Raw genomic sequence first — 22492 nt, forward strand, 5'->3', positions numbered from 1 at the left:
CTTCTTTAACTGCTTGTCAACATTAGGCAGTTCTTCACGTGTTTATTTTAAGCGGCGGAAATTTGAAGTAAAGTTAATGAAGGCTTATAGCTATTTACAGACTGCAAATAGGAATGTACCAATATATATTCCCTCAACTCACTTGAGAAATTTACTGGTGCTTGTTGCTTGAGGAATATACATAAGGAATCTTTTTGGCGAACTGACACAGGCTGTCCGGTTCAAATTTTTTTTTTAAATATGCCTGTTGGACTGCATGGCTGCAGCTAGAAAGAAGTCGAAGCATCAATCATTAGTAGTATGGGACATATTGAAGATATCTAAATTCCCCGGTGGAGGGTCAGAAATCAAGTGAAAGTATATGCAAGGCTTGTAGTGCTTTCTCTATGAATGTTTGCGATTGGATTGGAGAAAACTTTATTTAGCCTGCATTTGGGCAAGGTTCTCTTTTATGTACTGACGAAGCGAATAGTTATCCGTTTGTATAAATAAACGCTGGATCGAGACATGGCGAGACAGAAGGTGCTTGAATTTTCCTTTTCTAGGCAATCTAAACTGCGCTGTAGTAGCTCGAGAATACTTGAGCCATTCCAGTTGGTGCTGTAAAAAAAAATGCTTTATGGTTTGAATTCGAAGTTGTAGTGAACTGATGGGTTTCACGAACATAGCGTGCCTCGCCATACCGACAGTCGGCTGCTACCGTTACGTGATCAGGGATGTGCCATATTGTCGATAAAGGCTACTGAGGGCCACTATGAAACATTTCATCACTTGCAATTGATTGGCTCTCGATCTTAACGAAACTTTTCTCCCAGGTGATCGCTACTATGGTGTTTGTGAATTAACTATGTAAATAGTCTACATGACGCGCCGTCGTGTTAGCAGCCACGAGCAATTCGTTTTTTGGAGTCCTGTTTCAGAGGGGGATGAATGTAGCAGCAAACTTTCTCATAAGAAATGCACGCCTAACTATCTTTTACGCATTAATGAATGGCCATATTTGAAAAGAACAACACACCAAAGTAATAGGAATCATGATGACAGCTTCGCTGCGCAGTGTCTTTCTAGCACGGATAACATGCTGACGCCAATTACCAAGATTTTTCTTCCATGTAAAATGCAATGTCCCTCATAACTAAATACTAAGGGAATGTTAAGTGTTTAGCGAGGCATCATACACAACTTCGCGTGTTGAATTTGCAGACATTCTTTTTACGCAAAGTTTATGGGCAGGCACGGCTCATATATCCATTGCAATGCCAGTAGACTCCTTCAACGCTATGTAGCTTGCGATATACAGGCCACAAATTTTATTGACTCATGCGCTTTAGGAGAAGGAACTGTGGTTCAGTCATGGCAGCAGAAAGAAGCCGGCACGGCTCGAGCCACTCATACCCCAAGCATACACGAAGGGAACGAGCACGCGCGGCAGCCGAGCAAGGCAAGCGAGCGGCGTCCTGGCCGTGACGTCACTCGCGAGAGGGCGCCACTCCTAATTCTTGCCGCTAATAGCAACGCGAGAGAACGGCGATAACTACCAGGATTGTCCTAATGCTGGCGCTCGACCTCCAGCCTTACATCTGTGTCAAAAATCAAGGTTTAAAAGGGCTGATGAGCCACATGGAGCCGTTGTACAAGATACCCAGCTGCATGACGTTCTCGAGGAAAATTACCCTGAAGTTGTACAGAGACATACTCACGGCTGTCTAGGAGAGAATGCATGCAGACTTCCAGAAAGGCAAAGAGTTGATCTCGTTTACAAGCGACATGTGGATGTCGAAAGTCTAACCAAAGTTACATCAGCCTCACGTGCCACTACTTAACCTCCAACTTCGAGATGAGAAGTTTTGCATTGGACAACCGGAGTGTGACCAAGAGCGACACTGCTTGCAACATCCTGGAGCCCCTGCAAGCAATGATGGATAACTGGGAGCTGCCACTGCAGAAAGTTTCAGTCCATGTGGTGATGGACCATGCACGAAATTTCCGTGTGGCCCTTAGGGGCATTTCTTGTGTCCCAGTGTATGGGCCATACACTGCAACTAGCTATAAAAGATGCCAAGAAAGAAACAACAGGAGTTCCTGCCATTCTCAAGAAGTGTCACGCAATTGTTGGTCATTATAAACACAGTGCCCAAGCTGCGGCAAGAGTGCAGGATTGCCAGCGATGGATGGAGCTCTCAGTTTTGGAACTTATTCAAGACGTGGAAACAAGATGGAACAGTGAGCATGAGATGCTCTCGCATCTTGTGCAGCTGAAAGAAGCCATTTGTTTAGAGCTTGCCACCTCTGAAACAACTGTGCCCAACCTGACACCACAGGGCTCGTCAAAGCTCTTGAACCAATCGCACTGACGACCAAAGATCTCAGTGGCCAGAAGTATGCAACTTTGTCGTCAGTGGTACCATTTCTCTATGGAACACAAACAGTCCTGAAAGACTGCATTGTAGCCAATGATGACACCTCAGAGTTTGTAAGAAACTTGCTGAAAAGCATGAGGAAAAGGTTTCCAGGGCAGGATGAGCAAAAGGAGCATGTGTTGGCAACCACCTGTGACCCCAGGTTTAAGAACCTCTTTCGTGCTCAAACGTTCCAGGAAACAAGGCACTTGGAGCTTGCAAGAACTGAGTTGCAGAGCTCTTCAGGGGAAGCATCAAGGGACTGTACTGAAGCGTCAACATCTACAGCTCACAAGGAGCATGTCAGCACTGAGACACTGAGCACTGAGCGCGTCATTATCTGAGACAGCATTGAGAAGCTGGCAGCGTCGCCAGAAAGAAGACACTCCTCCAAAACAGCCAACATCCAGAAGTTTCAGAAGTACCTTCGAGAGCCCACTTGCAGCAAGGACTAAGACCCTTCAGCATTCTGGAAAGAAACAGGCAAGCAACACTTCCCAGGACTGTGCAAGATGGCCATGAAGTAAATGGGCATTCCAGCAATTAGTGTACCAAGTGAAAAGTTGTTTTTGATGGCTGGCAATATTGTTACGGCCCGGAGGGAGAAGTTGATCACAAATCAAGTACAACAGCTGCTTTTTTTTTTTTTTTTTGCATGAGAATTTGTAAACATTCGAGCTTCTGTTAAATGACTTTGTTATTCGATATTCAATTCGAGATTCAGCTTTTTTTTATTCTTGATTCGACTAGGTATTCGATTCAAGACTTAGTATTTGGTATTCGCACATCCCTAGTATTGATCTTTTCCAGTTATGCTTAACAAAAGAAAGCAATGATTTTGCAGGGAAGACAATGATGCCGCCATCTCTCATTTAATAACAAAATATTGTCAGTGCTATTTTTTGCCCTTCCATTCAAAAGCAGCAAGTGGGCTATGAGAGATATTGTACGGAGGGCTTAAAGGTGATTTTGACCCTTTAGGGCTCTTTAAGAACTGAAAAAATCTGAGACAGACTTCACATTAATTAGACTGCAAATTTTGCTATTGGGAATCGAACCAATGAACTCGTCAGCAGAATGCCAGGGCCACTGCACCGTCCCAGTAGGTTCCAAATGTGTATCAGAACCATACCACCATACACAGTCAAACCTCAACATAACGAAGTTGTACTTGTAGCGAAAAACCTTTGTTAAACCGTGAATTTCATTAATTCAAGGTTTTAAAGTTTCAGCAGTAAGAACAACTTCACAAATTCCCAGAGCATTTCCGATGGATAGCATCTTGTAAGTAAGCGCTAATAAACAAATAGCAAGAAGGTCAGGCCATAACAGCATGGTTATGAGTATCAGCATGAGTGGTACAGATTGCACTAAAAGAAATGCATCAATGTGGCTCACGACGTTTGTAAGATTTGCATGTATTGCATTGCACAGCACCGTAAATCTTGGATGCCATGGTTGACCACACTTACAGCCCATAGCCAGCAACCAAAAACGAAAAACAAAATGTAAAAAGATATGAATATTCGCCCTAAGCAAAAAAAAAAAAAAATTCAGTTTCACCAGAAAGGTGGTACACTGATGGCAATAGCAAAGAGACGACTACAAGAAGTAAGGTTCATAGCTTTATCAGTGTCACGCACACTAATGCAAACATTAACAGATCTCACTCGATGACCATGAACTCGCTGTCACAATACAAGCGAACGCTTTGCACCGTGTCCAGGAAGCTTGACATTACACGACCGCCGACATTAGACGCATGGGAACACAATGCGCATCAAGGGACCAATCGTCTTGGCTCGGCTTTTGCACTTGCCGTGAGGAGATTACCTTCCAAGATTTACGTATGGCCGTGCACGAGGAGATGCACGCACTAGGGCAGATAGATGTTCCAGCACCTCTCCCAGCACACCTATCCCCCCCCCTCCCATCGCATGCTTGATCATGTTACCACGCGTTCACTTCCTCTCCATCCCCCTAGCACAGAAGGAATTGTCAGCTCTCGTGTTTCTCGGAGCACTGCGAGCTGCCATGCGGCCCACAGCCTATGAAAATTGTTTACCAACGCAACGAAAGGCACAGCGGTGTTATGTGCCTACCGCATTCCAGTACGTGCATTTTTGTAGCATCTTTTCCATACTTTTCTGGCACGAGAATGCTCGAAATAACTTTTGCCTCAACTGACATTTTTAGTCTACTGCTAGATTTATCAAGCCATACAGGCTCCAAGTACACGCCTGAAATGGCCGAAAACTTTGTTCAATCGAAACAGTGTCACAAAATTACTTCATTAAATTGCAAAATAATACGTGGTTTTAAATGGAACTAAGATCAGGAAATAAAAAGTTTGTTACATCAAAAATTTCCTTAAATCGAGGATAGTTATATTGAGCTTTGACTGTGTTAGGACAGAGTGGCGGCTGGGTAAGCGAATTGGGAGCTCCAGATTAGGCGAGGCAAAGAGTGGTTCTCGGAGGGCGCGCGCGCATTTGATTGCAGTTGCCAGGGGAAGGACCAGGTGACGCAAGTGGGTAGCGACAGAGGAAGAAAGATGCAAGTGGTGCGAAGAGTGTGTGTTGCATGTGTTGTGGGCAGATGGACAGCATGTGGACGACATGGGGAAAGAGACGCAAAGTGCGGTAATAAAAAAATTTTTTGCCCTCAACGTGTCAGTTTGTCGTTGTTTGTAACAGCTGTATTTCAACCATGATACGTGTCTGAAGAATCATTCACTAAAGTATCAGTCAGTGACTGGGTTTACATTCTTTTGAAATCAGCTGTGCTTACCTCCTTACCGTACCTCGATATAACGAAGTAGGTAAAACTGGCGATTTGCTTCATCATACCGAAATTTTGTTGTATTGAAATTCAATCTTTTATGCAAATAAGTACAGTCGCCGATCGATTTTTCTTAGAAGAAAAGGGGCCGCAGAATTTTCAGAATTATCAGGCAATATAAAAAAGCAAATTTGAATGAGAAAACAATTTATTTTGATGAATTTGGGAGTTGGCACCGAATGATACGGTTTCATGCCACGTCGACAATATTTTCACATCAGCGGTATGAATTAAGTGAAGCCAGCCACACTTTTGTGTGAACTCCGTCACCGCAGCTGATAGCGTCACCTACACTGAGGCGACGCTATCATGAAAAGCGCCGGCAGCGGTGAGCGAATGCTTTGTCTGCCTGTCGCTTCAATGATTCACCGAAACTCGAGATTACGCAACCTCCAATACTACAGGCACGGGAAGACAGCTAAGATGATGCCACACCGTCTCAGCACGCCCACTCTTTGCACACACGGTAAATTACCTCTAAAGCAGGGTGCGCGGCTGCATATGCGCTCAGCCGCACTTACAGCCATGTGCAGCCATGACCAAGACACACGCCAGAAATAGTGAAGCGCCAACTTATCCACTCCCCCCCCGCCCGCCCCACCGCCCCTTGCACATGTTTGATCACATTACCGCAAGTGAGCTCCCTTCCTACTCTTTCCCTGTGCTCATGCGGGAAGGTGGCACTTGTGAAGCCATCATCTTTCTTGTCTCACCCTCCCACAATTTCAATCGCACCTAAAGCACAAAGTGTGTGGGCCATGATAGGATCTTACCGCACTTGGACTTTATACAGAACATGATGCGGCTCCACTTTGGCTGTCACTCTTGTCAAACCGCACGCGATTTGAAGGTGCATTTGCAAGCAGCCGCTTGTAATTCAATCATTTGACCATCTGCGTTTGCAGAACCTTCCAGTTATTGTCTCGGCATTCCTTCGCTGTGGAAGTGAAATTTCGTTATATTGAAATCGCGTACAAACACACTTCGTTATATTGAGGTTCTAAATACATGGTGTTCTATGGACAAGAGATTATGAAAAGTTATACTTTGTTATATCAAGAATTTCGCTATACTTAAGTTCGTTATATTGAGGTTTAACTGTATATGCAAATCAAAAATCAAAATGATTGGTCCCAATATGACAATTGTAAACACATTCATAAAGATTGGGCATTTTACGATAAAATTGTAGCTGTCAGGTATAAGCTGACAACACAAGATAAAGAAGTCTTCAAGTACCTTCATCTTCTTTACGAGGTTGAGATACTGCTTGCGTGTCTCTTCTCCGGACACACTGTCAGCATTCTGGGTTGTGTGGATGAGTGCTGCCAACATGTCAAGGACAGTAGTGAAGAGTTCACTGTGGAAAGATGAAAAAAGGACATCCTGATATTTTCTTTCTTTTTTTGTTTGTTTTTCAAAGTATAAACAGGAAACTGCTCATGATGACCGTAACAAGTACCACAGTGATGGTCATGAAGCATTTATTCAGACTTTGTGATGGAGGAGCTTTTAGAAAATAACTGGCCCAGTAAACACACTCTAATCTGCATATCACAGGAGTGAAGACTTTGCTGCTGCCGTCTGTGTTGCTATGGTAGCCTACTAGGGCAGCCTAGTAAAATATTCACTATATTCAGAATCAAAGACCGCTGTTTCTAAAGTTTCGCCATTAATACAAACTCTTATAGAGGTCAGGCATAGAACTCACAAGTTGCAGTGCAGGTCGACGACCCCATGGCTGATAAGCTGCACAAGCAGCAGGGCCCAGTCAGTGGTGAAGCTTGTGTTGCGTTGAATCATGTCGAACATTCCACCCACAAGGCTTAGCCTCAGAAGCAGTGCCTCGTGCAATAGCAAACGACTCTTCAAGTCCTCTGCTATGGGTTTCTCCTGCACATGCCAAACAATTTCCTAAACCCAGAGCAACTAATGAGACAAACACTGGTAAAGGGTATCCTTAGCCCAAGGCATATAGGACACAAAGCAAGCGACGGGGACTGACTCTTGGGCAATTTTCATTGCATTTTCAATGTTTCAATACTCCGGGTATAGAAGAGTAATTTCACCTAAATCCTCCAGAAGTTAGGAGCACCAGTGGCGCAACAGGGAGCCCTCACCTCAGAGAACCACAAGAGCTCGAGCCATGCATTTAATATAATTCAGCAACGCACAGGTTTGAACTAGTTGGTACTCCATTGACACAGTGTAGTGCACAAAAGTAACAAAGGATAGGGGATGCACAAATGGGACAAGCACTAACTTCAACTGACTTGATTGGTCACATGTGCACATATATATTGAAACACAAAGGAAACGGAGAGAAAGCGCATAGGAACGAAAAAAAATAACAAGAAAAGACGAACTAATGAAAACAAAATTTCTCTAAGCCGCAATCAAGAACAAAAGAGAGTTATAGTTTGGCTTTTATTTTCACTTTAGGTAATGAACCTCTATCAACGAAATTAACAAAAAAAAAAAAGGCTTTCGTACATTACGTTAAACTGATTTAATGTTCTTCTTTAATGCCGCTTTAACATGCACCAAAAGCATGGTATACAATCGATCCTAGATATACTGAACAAGGATATATTGAATTATTGTCTATATCAAGCAGTAGTAAAATCCCATGCAAAAGTTTAAGGATGTGCTACGCATACAGTCAACTAACAATTTTCCAGACACCTGATTTTTTAGACATGTCTGATAATTTGGATGCCTTCACGGCACTGCCACGTACCCCATAGAGTCAATGTATAAGAACGTCTGAAATTTAGGACACAAAAACCCTTCACCATCCGATTTTCTGGACTTTTCGCCATGACTGCAGGTCCGAAACGGCATTATCGAAGCCACCACCGACGCCATTTTGATAACCCCGCCGCCTCGAATAGACGCTCTCACATGCAGATGCACTGGCAGTCACCGCAGCAACACTATGTCTACCTGCTTCGACTTTCGCTACCAAGTTTCTTGTAGTTCGGGGCCATGTTTTTCACTGAGAGAATTCACCGCTGTCATCAATGGCGCTGACTCTGCCATTGTAATCCTCGCCAATGGCTTCGCAGCACGGAAAGCATGACGCGTTGCATAATTCCCGTTTCAAAAAGCCAGCTTCGCCTCAATACGGCAGTGTTATGTGGTGAAGCATACGTAAAGTATTTCACTGTAGGCTCCTCCTCCACGAGAAAAGTGGAGGAGGAGGCTACAGTGAAAGCATGAGGTGGAAATGGGAGAAGGTGCAGAGAGGAAATGGCGTGCACACGCACAGAATTGCCGGTGGCCATCTGAGGGGGGCCACAACAGCGTGAGGTGGGGAGGGCTATGCTCATATGCGGCGTCAGCTGCTGAAGTCAGCTCGCAGTACCAGCATGTGTGATGGGGATCACTACTCCTGCAAGGCTCGATGCGACGCTCCCTTCGATTTTGTCACCGCTGGCACTGCTGGCATCATTTCCCCGCGACAAAGGGCCGCTCTTGTCGTTTATGAAACGAAAGTGTGAGGAGAAAAGCGTACTGCCACGCAAGGCATGCTGTGCAGCGATGATAGCTACAACATGGCGCTAGAGTAGCGCGCATCATCTGTATGGAAACAAAGCGCTGCATGAGCGGAGGTCTGTCTGCAGCGGCTGCTGTGAATCGTGCCTCTGTGTCACCCACACACTGCCTCTCACTATCTCCTAATTAGTGAGGCAGTCACACCACACTTCGCTCCATTTGCAATGTGCCACATGAGACAGATTGTCGGTGCCAGCTATGCTACTCGCAGCATTCCCTTCTTAATATAAACCGTGTCCCTATATAATCATAATACAAAATATTGACATGCGAAATGAAAACATGTATAGCGCTGCGCTCAAATTTAGCATTAGGGAGAATCGTAATTGTTGGTGAATCTTTTAGGGCGGTCAAGAAGCAAAGACGACTGATTCCAACAGGAAGTTGGTTCCATAACCCACCACAACATTCCGTCTAGCTCGTTGCACACGTACTGTATTTACACGATTGTAAGTCGACCACTTTTTTTTAAAATTTGAAAATATGAAGTGGGGGTCGACTTACAATCGAAACCACAACATGGCACCGCCAAAAAAGCGAGACCCAATGGGAGCTACAACATAGTTACAATTTTATGTTTGCTCTATGGCCCTACTCGTAGCTTTTCACTGTTCCGCGTGTTTGTTCACTTTTCGGAAGGGTTTTTCAACATTTTTTAGCGTTTTACAGTGCACGCAACACTCATGAGGGGGTGTCGACAGTTGATGAAAGCACCGCTGTTCCATTCGCGGTGGCACCCTCAGAACGGCAGCGCTTGCAGGGAGCATCGGTAGTTCATGGAAGAGCAGACACCGCTCGCGGGTTTCTTTTTGCCTGCTGCGCTTAGCTTTCTTAATAATTTGATGAAAAGCACTAGTTTGACGCGTTCTACTTGACTGCCGGTGCAACTTCTATGCTTCCTCAGTCGTCACGAGTGCTCCAGGCCCACTAATCATTCGGCACTCGTTCACAGCAGCGTTCAAGAGGGCTGCCATCCTTTACGCCGAAGAAACAAATCACTGCACAACAGGCTGCAAGTTCAATGTTTCTGAACGGGTGGTGCGAGAGTAGCGACTGCAGCGAAGCGAAATTTTCACCTGTGATGGCAAGTGAGGAATTTCCCACGTGCCGAAGTCTGGATGCTTTCCGGAGCTGTAGGCTAAGCTGGCGGCATATGTCACTGAAATGCGCGATCACTCCCTGCCAGTCAAGTGTGACACAGTCATCTTCACCTGGATCTTCACCTTTTAAGGACCTGCTTCACCGTGAGTACGAGTGGCTGGCAGCAGAAGACCGCAAAATTACACCAACCAGACCTGTCAAAAGAGCATCCCTGACGGCTGCGTGTGGTTGGGTGCATTCGGCGTGGGCTGCTGTTCCACAAGATGTTGTGATGCGGTCATTTGCCAAATGTGAAATTTCGCGGGACGACGACGCGCTGTGGGACCATAACAACGATGACGATGGCAGCACTAGTGAAGATGAGTAGCCCAGTGACCATGTCAGCTAATAAATTTTCGTTATCGAATGTGCCCTCGGGTATGCTCTTCTTTTTTTTTTCCTGTCACGCGATATGGGGGGTCGACTTACATTCGAGTCGACGTACAATCGTGTAAATACGGTATGACGATCAGCTATTTAAATGGTGTATTGTAACAGACATGCGGCCAAGCACATTCAAGCATGATTTGCAGTACAAGTGCGCTAATGGCAGCACAGCGCATATTCATACAGGCTAGTTTGCTTCCGGTGTGTGTCCATTTCTACTTTATATGGATGAAAAATGCACAACAAGCCCTCCAACGCAAATGCAACTGTCTTGTGTCCAGGTGATGCGGACTTTTAGGGATAGTGCTGAGAAGACCATTCCGCAGCGCGAGCAATTTGCAACATTTGTGACAAAAAAATAAGTCAACTTTTGTACATTCGACGCAGTTTTGGAGAAGCAAATCAGTAAGTTCCAGCTTTTCACGGTCTCTGAAAGCTGTCTCAGACATGCGAAGACTTCGGATAAGATTTAGATAGGCATACTTTCAATTTCAAATTATCAATATGTTGAACTAGTTTGCGATCCCCTTTGACTCTCATATATCTGGAATCAACTGTACAAGCATTTTTGCATTCAACCCCCACCACTACGCTGCCACCGCGGCTGCGAATTGCACCGGCAACCTCATTCTCAACAGCACAGTGCCACAGCCACCGAGCCGCCATGATGTGTAAGAAAGACAAACAAAGCCACTTTTAGCTCCACTCACGTCCTTGGAGATGTGCACACACTGTGTGAGCTGCGACTGGAGCGAGTTGAGCAGGCCTTCCCGCTGCTCGTCCTGGCCCTTGAGGCACATGAGCACCAGCGAGAGGAATGGCTGGTGGCTCAGCAGGGATGCGCTGCAGTTACGACAGGCAATACATCTCAGTTATTCAACTGTACCAGATTCCAAACTTTACTTCAACTCTAGGATTACAGATACACATTCCGTGTTGATTCAACAACCTGCTTCAACTCCAGGTACCCCCTGGAGCACTAAAGCTGCGAGGCTGAAATACGGAGAACAACAAAGAAATTTGAGAAGAAGCTAAGGAGCATGCATCAATGAGCAATCGCACAGAAAATGATGACCACAATGTTAAGGAACAGGAAAACGGCAGAACGAAAAAAAGAGCAAACAGGTGTAGCTGATATCCTAATTGAAGAAGTGGAGCTGGGAAGGTCGTGTGTTAAGTGGAGCAGGTGGTCTATTAGAGTAACAAGGAAAGGACAGGCAAGGCAGTTGAGGATAGCAGAGGAAGGATATCTGCAAGCACAAGATGCAGTCGGCTGACACAAGACAGGATTAAATGTAAATCTCTGGAAGAGGCTGTCATTCTGCAGTGGACATAAGAACAAGAGGATGATCATAATGAGCACACACTGTGAGGGTTAGCTGATTGATGCCCCAGCAGTAAGCAACGGAAAAAATTTTCTTCGGTGCTAATCTATCACCTGGTAAAAAGCACATAGACATCATAGACGTAGCAGTGCCGTATAGTCTGGATTATAAGTCACAACTTTGCCTTAGTCGTCAACCCCCCTTGCTCGCACGGAAGGATGGCGCTGACAGCACTCGTCAGCCTGCCGTCCTTCTCGGCTCACCCTTGAGTGCTTTCACTCCCACCTAAAACGTACAGTGCATGGGATGCGATGGGATCTTATCGTACTTGGACTTCCCATGGAACATGACACTGCTCTGCTTGCGCTGTTGCTGTCAGTCACGCAGCGCGAAATTCAAGAGGTGGGTGCGTTTGCAAGCAGCCGCATGTAATTCCACCATTTGAACATCTGTGTGTGCGGAAGTCTCCATTTTTTGTCTCAGTATTCCTTCACAGCAGCAGTGAAATTTTGTTATATTGAAATTGTGCGTAAACACACTTATACTGAGGTTCAAAATACATGTTTTTTTTTTACAAGAAGTTATAAAAGCTTAAATAAATTTTTGCATAGAGAATTTTGTTATATTTAATTTCTTTATATTGAGGTTTAACTGTATTGAACAAAGTTAGCTGATTAGCTTGAGAGACAATGACGTTAGAGTGAATGACATGAGTGTCACTCCCCTGTCCTCACCTCTTGTATTGTTCTCAACAAGGTTCACACAATTATGCCCACTTCATGAAGATATACTATGCTGTTCTTTGCCACCCCCCTACTTGAGAATAAATGACTCAAAGGAAATAACGCTGTGAAGAGAAGTGCATTGTGAGGACTTACCTTCTCTGAACCTGCTTGTCTTTGTCCTTGCTTTTAGAAGAAGAGGAGGAAGCAATGCAAGCCCAGCTGCCACTCTCCAAAACTTGTCCGGCAGCCCTCAAGACCTTGCCCTGAACTGCAGCAGGCAGCTTGGCTATTAGCGGAGCCACAAACCAGATGCGGTCATTTTCTTGTCTGTGGTGAGAAAAACCCCAAGGCAACACAAAATTGAAAAATTTGAAGTGTAAAAGACTACCAAGCATTAGTCTACAACATTAGTCTCCACAAAAGTGCCAAAAACGGGTTCTTATATGCTGCATTGAACAATCCCAGTGTAGTAAAACTAGAGGAAGAATAATAGCAGTAGAAATGTGCTTGTGGAAACGACCCTACAACTGCACCTCAAAAATGGAATTGTAAGAAAATGCAGTGGCTTCTAGACAAAGTAGGAGATTTATTAAACAATCAAAGAAGTTGCTCTCCTCTTTCGAACAATTCTGGCAGGCTTGATACTTGGAGATCAGAAATACATCAGAGCTTTCAAGGCCTGTTAAGGCCCCCTTAATATTATCACAGTACTCCTCGCATGAACTGCCAAGTGAGAACAATTATTTATGGGGTTTGAAAATACGTGGGTTCTAAAACTAATTTTGGTAATTTTGGTATGAATTGAATGATATTTAATACTATGGTTCAGTTCTTTCTGCTGATTGCAAGTATTTAATTAGAATTTGTATATCTGCATGAGAACAAAAGATACAAGGTTTTTAACACAGAAATTCATCAATTTCTTACGAGACTTTTCAAAAACTTCACTTTGTCAAAAGCAAAAGCAAGGTGTATGGCCAGAATGCCAGAGAGTCACTCTAGCCCACCATGCTAAATTTATTGTTCTCAGTGCAATTATAATGTGAAAAAACAGAGGTAAAGTTGATTGCAATATTTTTGTTAATTTTCATTTATAGTTCATGGCAATTAGAATTTGGCAGACAACTTTAGAAACAAGTAAATAGCGTCACCAGCTAGATCCATTCAATGCGAATATATTGTTACCAAACTTCTTGCTGGTACTTAGAAAGAACATACGAAAATGCTCTGTAAGGCAGTCTGTGATGTCCAAAAAAATGAAACCGAGAGAAACGAACCTGAACTTTCAGTTCACTGTAACTTTTATTGGCCTAGCAATATGGCAATATGAATTGCATCACCATGTAGCCCTGTCTTTCAGCAACAAATTCATGACATATATGTGGCCACTGTGCAAAAATAACAATGAAATATTTGTTGCAACATCATGCACAGCCATCAAAAGCAATGCAAGAAGGCTAGCACCACACACTTCACATTTCTCTTTTAGATTCTTGTTGAACAGGAGACACACATTGGCATCTCTGTGCAAATAAAGTTGCACAGAGTTCAGGGCCACAACAAAATACCATTATTACTCAAATCTAGGCCAGCACCCAAATGTCCAAAGCCAGAAAAAAAAAACTTACCTCGAACGTAGGCCGAGCAAAAAAAAAAAAAGAAAGGACTGTGTTCATAAAATGAAAACAGCATTTATTTAATATGAGCATGCCAAGCTCACTCTACATCATCATCACTGCTAGCCTGGCCCCTATCTTCCTTACCGCTGGCATGTCCTCGTTGCGGCACATGCAAAAAGCATCTCCCGTTGCACCCTCCAATGACAGACATATTTCTCAGCGATGCTGAAGTTCCACTCAGCTTGAACGTTTGACAATGCCTCTGCGGCTAGCACAACTTTTTGTCTGAAAGCGGCATTATAGTGGCATCGCCTGTTTGGTGCCATTACGATAATACCACGCCCCATGCCTATAAGACACAGGTCAAAATTGCGACATTGCTCGTTTACTTCAGTTGGCTACTCGCGCGGCTAGTAGCGGCCGAGAAACTGACTTTTCTAGATGGCGCTAGCTACGCACCATATTTACCATTTTCAATTAAAAACTAGTGCGCTTTTTTTTAAATCCTCAAATCGAAGTCGACCCTAGAGTTTGGTATATGATTATTTGAAAATAACTGTCGGCCTAGATTCAAATAAATATGGTATGTCCTTTGCACAAAGTTTGTGGCTGCAACAATATATCTGGATCAAATCCCAGTGGTGCCAGCCACATTTCAATTTAGGCGAAATGCAAAAAGTTCATGTACTTGTGTTGTAGTGCACGCCAGGTGGTTAAAACTAATGTCGCGCGTTCGAAGCTCTGAAGACCCAAGGACCTTACCGAAGTTCGGGCACTTGGACAACGTCACCACAGTTGCAAGTATGGACGTCGCTGTTTGCTATGACATCGTCCCAATCCGTGCGTCAAGTGGTTCAAGATGAGCTAGCAGGACTTCAGGGAGTAGGCGCTGGTTATCAATGCATGTTTGACGAGTGCATTCCCGTACCACCATCCTGGTTGCGAGAACATCGCATCGAGCGCAGACCGCCTTCTGAAGAACCACACTTAAATAACACGAGCTTTAGGTCTCTCCTGGCGAATCTCAGTCGCTGCCAGTTCTCACCACTCCGTCGTGGCACTACAGAGTACTACCCAACACCCCGACGTGTTACTGCGGAATACCTGATGCCACGACATGCTCCTGCGGAATCATGCACGGCACCACGCGTACCTGCTCCATCTAGTTTCAACCGCGACCTACCTGTCTGCTACACCTGCGGTTCCCGAGGACATATTGCATGCTTTTGTCAGCGCCGCCCACAGCGAGCACCATGTTTTTCGGTGTACACAGCTTGTGTGCACGAAGACATGCCCGCGCCATTTGGAGTCCATCCTCTGCGGCAACAGTGGTTGTACCAATTGCACGATGAGTCGCCTGTCTTCGAGCACAGCCTTACACCGTCGCCAACACAACTGCGCTGTTTGCCATCCCCGAGCCGTCTTCGGTCGCCTTCCCCGCCGCAGCTGGGAAATTACCTGGTGCAGCCGATGGAGGTGTGGTTGCGGGACTGTCAGACTCGTCAATTCCTCCATCTGTTGTTATGCTGAAGAACAAGGTGAGTGTGTGTGTGTGTATAGACGGTGTAAATACTACTGCTCTTGTCGATACGGGTGCTGCTATTTCTGTTATGAGCCTTCGCTTCAAAGATCGCTTAGGACAGAAAGTTATGTTCACATGGGATCGCAAAGAAACTTTTCATGGAATTGGAGGTGAAATGTTGCGCCCTGTTAGTGTTTGTTCGGTTTTGGTGGCGATCGGAGGACACCGTATTAAAACCAAGTTGACTGTATTGGTCCACGCAACTAATTATGTTATTTTAGGCATAGATTTCCTACGTGAATGCAGCGCTACACTTGACTGCGGGACTGGAGAGATTTTACTAAGGAGCACGTTGCCAATCGCCATACTTGATTTGCAGACGATCAAGCCGACGTGTTTTCGATGTCTCAAGATACGTTTCTGCCGGGTCAGATAGCCATGTTTGTTCCCGTGAGTTATTCACATGTCCGGATGGGATTATGCAGCGCTCTTGTTGAGCCAGATCATAACAACGCGATTAAGAAGAATGTGTTGGTCCCTCAATCTATTGTGCAAGCCATCGACGGGTGCGCTTTCTTGTGCACAGTGAATGCCACAACAGAGTCTGTTACCCTGCCAGTCGGACTTAAATGGGCAACATTTGGGGAGCAAGCCACAACTGATGTACGAACAGTTGCAGCGTCTTCAGATATCAGTCGACCATTTCCCAACTATGCGGATCACTTGCAACGTATGATAAACAAGACGTTGTCGTCTTCCAACAGGACATACTTCAACAAGTGCTCGCCTGCTACACGTCAGTATTTGATTTCACTCAACACGAGCGTTCTCGGATGTTGCCGGAATCTCGCATGCACCACCGCATCAACACAGGGCAAGCGACTCCGATACATCAGAAACCGTATCGCGTGTCTCCCACGGAAAGAAAAGTGATCGCCGAACAGGCCGACGACATGCTGCAGAAAGGAGTTATTCAGGAGTTTTGCAGTCCTTGGGCAGCTCCTGTTACACCAGTGAAAAAGAAAGACAATTCGTGGAGATTTTGTGTGGACTACTGCTGCCTGAATGCCATCACAAAGAAAGACGTGTATCCCTTACCAAGCATTGACGATGCTGTTGACTGCCTTCACTCTGCCTCATACTTTTCGTCGGTTGACTTCTGGTCCGGGTACTGGCAGATACCGATGCACCCGTCTGACATAGAAAAGACTGCTTTTGTTACGCCCGATGGACTCTGAGTTTAACGCCATGCTGTTTGGCTTATGTAATGCCCAAGCAACCTTCGAGCGATTTATGGATATCATCCTCTGCGGTCTCAAACGGGATATCTGTATGTGTAATTTAGATGACGTGATTATTTTCAGCCTAACATTCCACGAGCACAACCAGCGACTCGGCGTTGTTTTGGACTGTATCCAACAGGATGACCTCATTCTAAACTCTAAGAACTGTCCTTTCCGTGTGCGTCAAGCCCTTGTGATGAGATATCTCATCGACAAGGAGGGTATATGGCCAGATCCCTAAAGGAGTTTTGCTATTCACAACTTTAAGCAGCCGAAGATGTGAAAGACTTCAGAAGTTTCCTGGGCCTTTGTTCTTATTAAGCACTTCGCCCAGCTTGTTTCTCCACTGACTGACGTACTCCGCAAGGATACTCCCTACATATGGTCCGCTCAGTGTGAGACTGCTTGCCAGCAGCTGCTCACCTCCGGGCCACTTCTCTGCCATTTCGATCCGGAGACGTTCATCGTAATGCATACTGATGCAAGTGGTGTGAGCGTTGGTGCTGTGGTCTTCCAGTTTCATGACAGACGACCACACGTTGTTACGTACGCAAGTCGTACTTTGACGAAAGCAGAGAGCAATTATACAGTCATGAAACTAGAATGTCTTGGTGTTATTTTCGCCATCCAAGAGTTCAGATCTTATTTGTATGGCCGCCATTTTATTTTTGTGACCGCCATTTATTTTCTAGCTCGTTGGACTGCGTGACCCAGCTGGGCAGTTGGCTCGGTGGGCCTTGCATCTTCAAAAATAAGACTATTCCATTGCTTATAAGAGCGGTCGGTGCCCCACAGATGCCGACTGCTTATCTCGTCTTCCGTATCAGAGCGACGGTACTGATGATGATGATTTCGACGACTAATTAACTACAATCTCATCAGACTTTCCTGACTTTGCCCTCTTCAATAACGAACAACAGCATGACCCTTCACTAAAGCCAATTATTAATGTGACCCACAGATGTGAACGGGCTACGCCGTTTGTGATTCATGACGGTCTGCTTTACCACAAGAATTATTCAAACAACGGTGCTCCACTGCTGCTCGTTGTCCCAAAATGTTTGCGCCTTGCTGTACTTCGGGCCGTGCACGACGACCTTACATCCGGTCACTTTGCATTTGCTCGAACGCTCCACCGCCTCCGACAATGTTTCTATTGGCCTCAATCATGGAAGACAACCACGCAGTATGTCCCCAGCTGTTACGTCTGCCAATGCCATAAGCAACCGACAACAGCTCCTGCAGGAACTCTGCAACCGGTTAGACTGCTGACTTCACCTTTTGAGAAGGTGTGTATAGATTTACTCAGTCCCTTCCCCAAGTCTTCCACTGGCTGCTGCTGCATAATCGTGTACGTGCATTATTTAACATGTACTGAAACAATGGCACTTGTCTCAGCTGCAGCATCTGATGCTGCAGCTGAGACAAGTGCCATTGTTTCAGTATGCAGCGGCGTTTCTTCTGCATTCGATTATTCTCCGCCACGGAGCTCCTCGTGTGGTGATAAGTGATCGCGGCCGGCAGTTCGCCGCTCACATCGTGGAAGAGTTGCTACACCTTTGTGAAACTCAAAACATCACCTTTCCACGCCTTACCATCTGCACCAATCGTACCCTCGTCAACATGCTTTCAATGTTTGTCTCATCAGATCATAAGAACTGGGATGCCGTATTACTATTCATCACGTATGCCTTCAACACAGCCAAACATGAAGTCACAGGATACACACCTTTCTTTCCGTACTACGCTCGCCATCCTCAATGTTTTCTCAACACCATACTTCCTTTTTCATCTAATGACAATGCTTCTGTCGTGCAGATATTGTGTTGTGCCGAAAAAGCACGTCGACTTGCCCGGCTCAGAACCCTATCGTCGTATGTTCATGCTAAGGCTCACTAGGACGCACAACATCTGCCCATCAGATTCACCACCGGTGACTTCGTGTGGCGTTGGACACCGGTTCAGAAAAGGGGACTCAGTCAAAAGCTTCTCTCCAAGTATTCAGGCCTGTTCGTCATTCTCAAATGCTTGAGTGAAGTGACCTATGTCATCACTAAAGTGACAGCTGATAACCGCCGTTCACGCAAGAGACAAGTTGTGCACGTCGCACGATTGAAACCGTACCATCAACGCGCACTCTGACTCGCTCGGTGAGACTCGCGGCGTAAGGGTTTTGGGTGATTGGCTGTTTTAGACCGTCCCGTGTCTTCTCTACCCTTTTCACTGTAAATAAATCCATTCTACATCCGTAACAATATTGTTATGTGTAGAAAGACACAGGCGAAAGAGGCTATTTACAGGCTATTTACACTGGACTGGAGCCAGAGCGCCAGGCCGACATTCACTCGCGCCAAGGGCACAGACCCACTTCGTCGTCGTTCTCGCGGCGGCTCGTCCCTTGAGCATCGCTCGATGATATCGTAATAATATCATGGTTCTGGCACGTAAAATCCCGAATTCAAATGAACAAAAACCTATCTTTTGCACATTCACACAATTGTGCATTCAGCACAGGTCACACCTACATCTATATTAGCCCAGGACTGTAGGCAGAGTCTGTTGCTGGCTTGTACCTCTTTGCAAGTTTGCTTGTCACAGCATTTCTGTTTGTGTGATCCTTATTGGACATGTGAAACCTCTGATGATCCTTTTCCAAGGCTTCAGCGTACCATTTGCGCATGCCACAGGTGGAGCACTCCAGCAAAAGCTTCACTAATTTTCCCGGGAAAAGCAGTAGGGGCCATAGTAGAGACCAGGCCTGCTCTCTTGGAGCAGTATCTTCGCTCATGCCAGGCTTTTCGCATGCTGCTCCCTGCGACTTTGCAGAGGCATTCTTTCATTGTCCCCTTTGAGTTCAATAAATGCCCTTCTGCAAAAGTCACAGGCCTGCACAGCACGCGCAGCACAGTCACAGCATAAGCTGGAGGAACGGTTCCAAGAAGCTCCATTTGCGGCACCACACACTACAGGGTCTACGCGACGAAGTCTCTTCATGTCGTTTTCCCGAGAACAATCTGCACTGTCCGCCCGACATCAACGGTGAGCTGTGGCTTGTCCTGCTCTCTGTACAGTGGTCTGCTGAGCCCGATGTTGCCTAATTGAAGCCGCGTGCATAGCTCTACGATTTGCTTCTTCAGCAGCAGTTCGTACCTTGCAAGGAGGCACCACAACGTGTACCGAAGTGTAAATGCAGGTATCCAGACTACGTGGCACACATATCATCTCTTGACCCATGGCACGATATATTGCTGTTGATGAAGAAGATGATAATGATGGTTGGTTGCCATCCCTTCGGAAACGCGATGGTGAAAAACAGTCACATAGCCTGCTTGAGTTTACCAGGTCCAGTTAAATGCAGCTTGTAACTGCTATATGCAACTGCTACATGTCAGGATGTCTGAAGCAATATAACAGAACTACAATGCAAAGTTTGTACATATCGACGTTAAGCGATGCACATGTCAAATGGCACGATACAATGGCAGTGATGATGATGGTTTAATGACATTTCCTTAGAAACAGGACAGTGAAAAACAGCCACTTAGCCTGCTTGAATTCATCTGGTATTACATTAAGATTTATACACCTCTATAACATTTTTCTTCCTCAAACCTTCTTTAACTGCCTTGTACCACTACCTGTGCATCTGCTACATGGTGTAATAATATGCAACTGCAATTCAAAATGTGCACATATCGATGCAAGGCGGCACGCATGTGACATCGCGTGTCTCCTCATGCGCTAGGACACGTTTATAGGAGATTTTTCCACTGCATGCTAGCAAGCACTGGCGTGGCTCAGTGGTAGAGTAGCTGATTCCCACGCAGCGGGGTCGGGTTCAATCCCGGCGGGAACTGGGTTTCTTTTTTTTCTCATTCCCGGTGATAGCTGCGTCGGACACCAGACACCAGTGGCGGCGGCAGAAGCGGACACCATAGCCACCCGAAATGGCCGTTGGAATGAGCCCATAACAGCTGGCACTGTAAACATGCGCAAGAAATGGTAGGCGGGAGCCACGGGGCAAGCTAAATGGAAGCAAAGGAGGTACGTTCAACATACCTTTAGACACAGCGTTATTATAACCTCAGGTGCTGTCCTGAGGTCTCCACCTCGGACAGCCTCCTCGAGCAGTACTTACAAAAATATCTAATCTATCATCGCAACAACAGAAGCACCCAGCAATGAAAAAAGCACCCCGCGACGTATACAACACCAGTCAGAGCTTTGTCCAGAGCCCATACTCCTCGGTGGGGTCCTTTGAAAGCATCACCACTTCCTTGCCGCACCCAGGACACAGTGCAAGTCCAAGAAACTCTTGTACAATGGATAAATCCACAATTGTAAATTCTATTTCATTGTCGTTAACATCCTTTTATGTGTCGAAACCAGGCACGTTTTCGTGTTACGGGCGATTGCTGTGCGCTTGCTACTTTCTTCAATCGTGATGAAAATGGTGTCTACAAGATCTGTGCTAACACGTGAGGCGTGGGCGGACAAAGTGTTGGCGCTAGACATGTTGAGTTGCAACTCAGAACTCAATCTGGCAGAATCTCCGGGCAGACAAGCATCTGGCAACTAGGGGAGCATGGCAGGCCTAGCCGCCTTTCGTCGCACATTCCATGGCCGCTCTCCTGTCTTGCCAAACGCTTGACACGTAGTAACTTTGAAACAACTATCTCCAGTCAATTTGGGCAGCGAGAAAGACACCTTATCAAACGTCAAAAAGCAAGCAGCTGAAGAAACGTAAACAGCAACAGGATTTCCACAGAGATAGAGAAACAAAAGTAGCAAAACGCAAGAGCGGTCCAGCACGTGCCAAACAGCACCAGACCAATAAAAGCGAGGAGCATGCGCACACTCTGGCCAATTTGTGGCACGAACGCATCCTTCAGAAATGGTGCGATAGTGTCGGTTTCCTCACACCGATGCCATTTTGAACCAGCACAAAATATGCACAAAGAAAACAGCTTCCAACCAAGCCTAAGATGGCAGCCACCAGCCACCGCATTCGCAAATGGCGATGGCGCGAAGTTCGAAAATTTTTGGCCAATTTTTGCTAATTTCGCATCCACCCTGGCCTGTATAAGCACATATTTTTATTATTTTCTGATTAAAATTAGCTTCTAGATTTCACGCAGGGATTTTTGAATGTATAAACGTAGCGAAAACGCACTTTCCTGAAAATAAACTTTTTTGCAATTTTTTGCCGTTTCAAGACCCGCGTCTCCCCTTAACACACTAAAGCAACTCTGGGGCTATAAGAGATGCCACAGTTAATGCTAATCACCTGGAGTTCTTAAACACGCACCTAAATCTAAGTACATGAGTGCTTTTGCATTTTGCCCCCATCAAGGTGAGGCTGCTGCGGCCGGAAAACGAATCTACGACCTCGTGCTCAGCGGCAGAATGCATTCTGAGCCACCGTGGCAATGAGTAAATGAGAACATTGTGCAATAGTACAGTGGTTGGCACGAGCTCCTAACTGTAAGGCCAGAAGTTCAATTCCTAATGGCAGTGTTGGGCAAAGGTTGTATTTTTTTTTTCTTGAACCATTAGGTTGACTGATGAAAACATGACTGAGAAAGAAATGTTGACTGATGAAAACACAGCAACAAGGACAGCATAATGGGAATACTGGACAGGCGGACGAACACAGCAAACGTAGTTTTTTTTAGAACTTAACCATGGTCACA

The 22492-nt window shown here is 45.5% G+C and overlaps 1 protein-coding gene across 6 annotated transcripts in view; it reads right to left on the reverse strand.

Moving 5' to 3' along the window:
- Positions 1-22492, reverse strand: part of LOC126542835 (mediator of RNA polymerase II transcription subunit 12-like protein) — a 232660-nt gene that overhangs the window by 91370 nt on the left and 118798 nt on the right. For all 6 annotated transcript variants that reach the window (XR_008615000.2, XM_055077484.2, XM_055077485.2 and 3 more), the window contains exons 30-33: positions 12529-12702; positions 11036-11168; positions 6952-7133; positions 6480-6600 (exon numbers count right to left, since the gene is read on the reverse strand). Coding sequence is in view for 5 of the 6 variants with exons in the window: in XM_055077484.2 (XP_054933459.2) it covers positions 6480-6600; positions 6952-7133; positions 11036-11168; positions 12529-12702 (610 nt within the window). In the remaining variant the exon portion in view is untranslated. The remainder of the gene's footprint in view (positions 1-6479; positions 6601-6951; positions 7134-11035; positions 11169-12528; positions 12703-22492) is intronic.

Source organism: Dermacentor andersoni, chromosome 2 (genome assembly GCF_023375885.2).
Source record: "Dermacentor andersoni chromosome 2, qqDerAnde1_hic_scaffold, whole genome shotgun sequence".
Taxonomy (NCBI): domain Eukaryota; kingdom Metazoa; phylum Arthropoda; class Arachnida; order Ixodida; family Ixodidae; genus Dermacentor; species Dermacentor andersoni.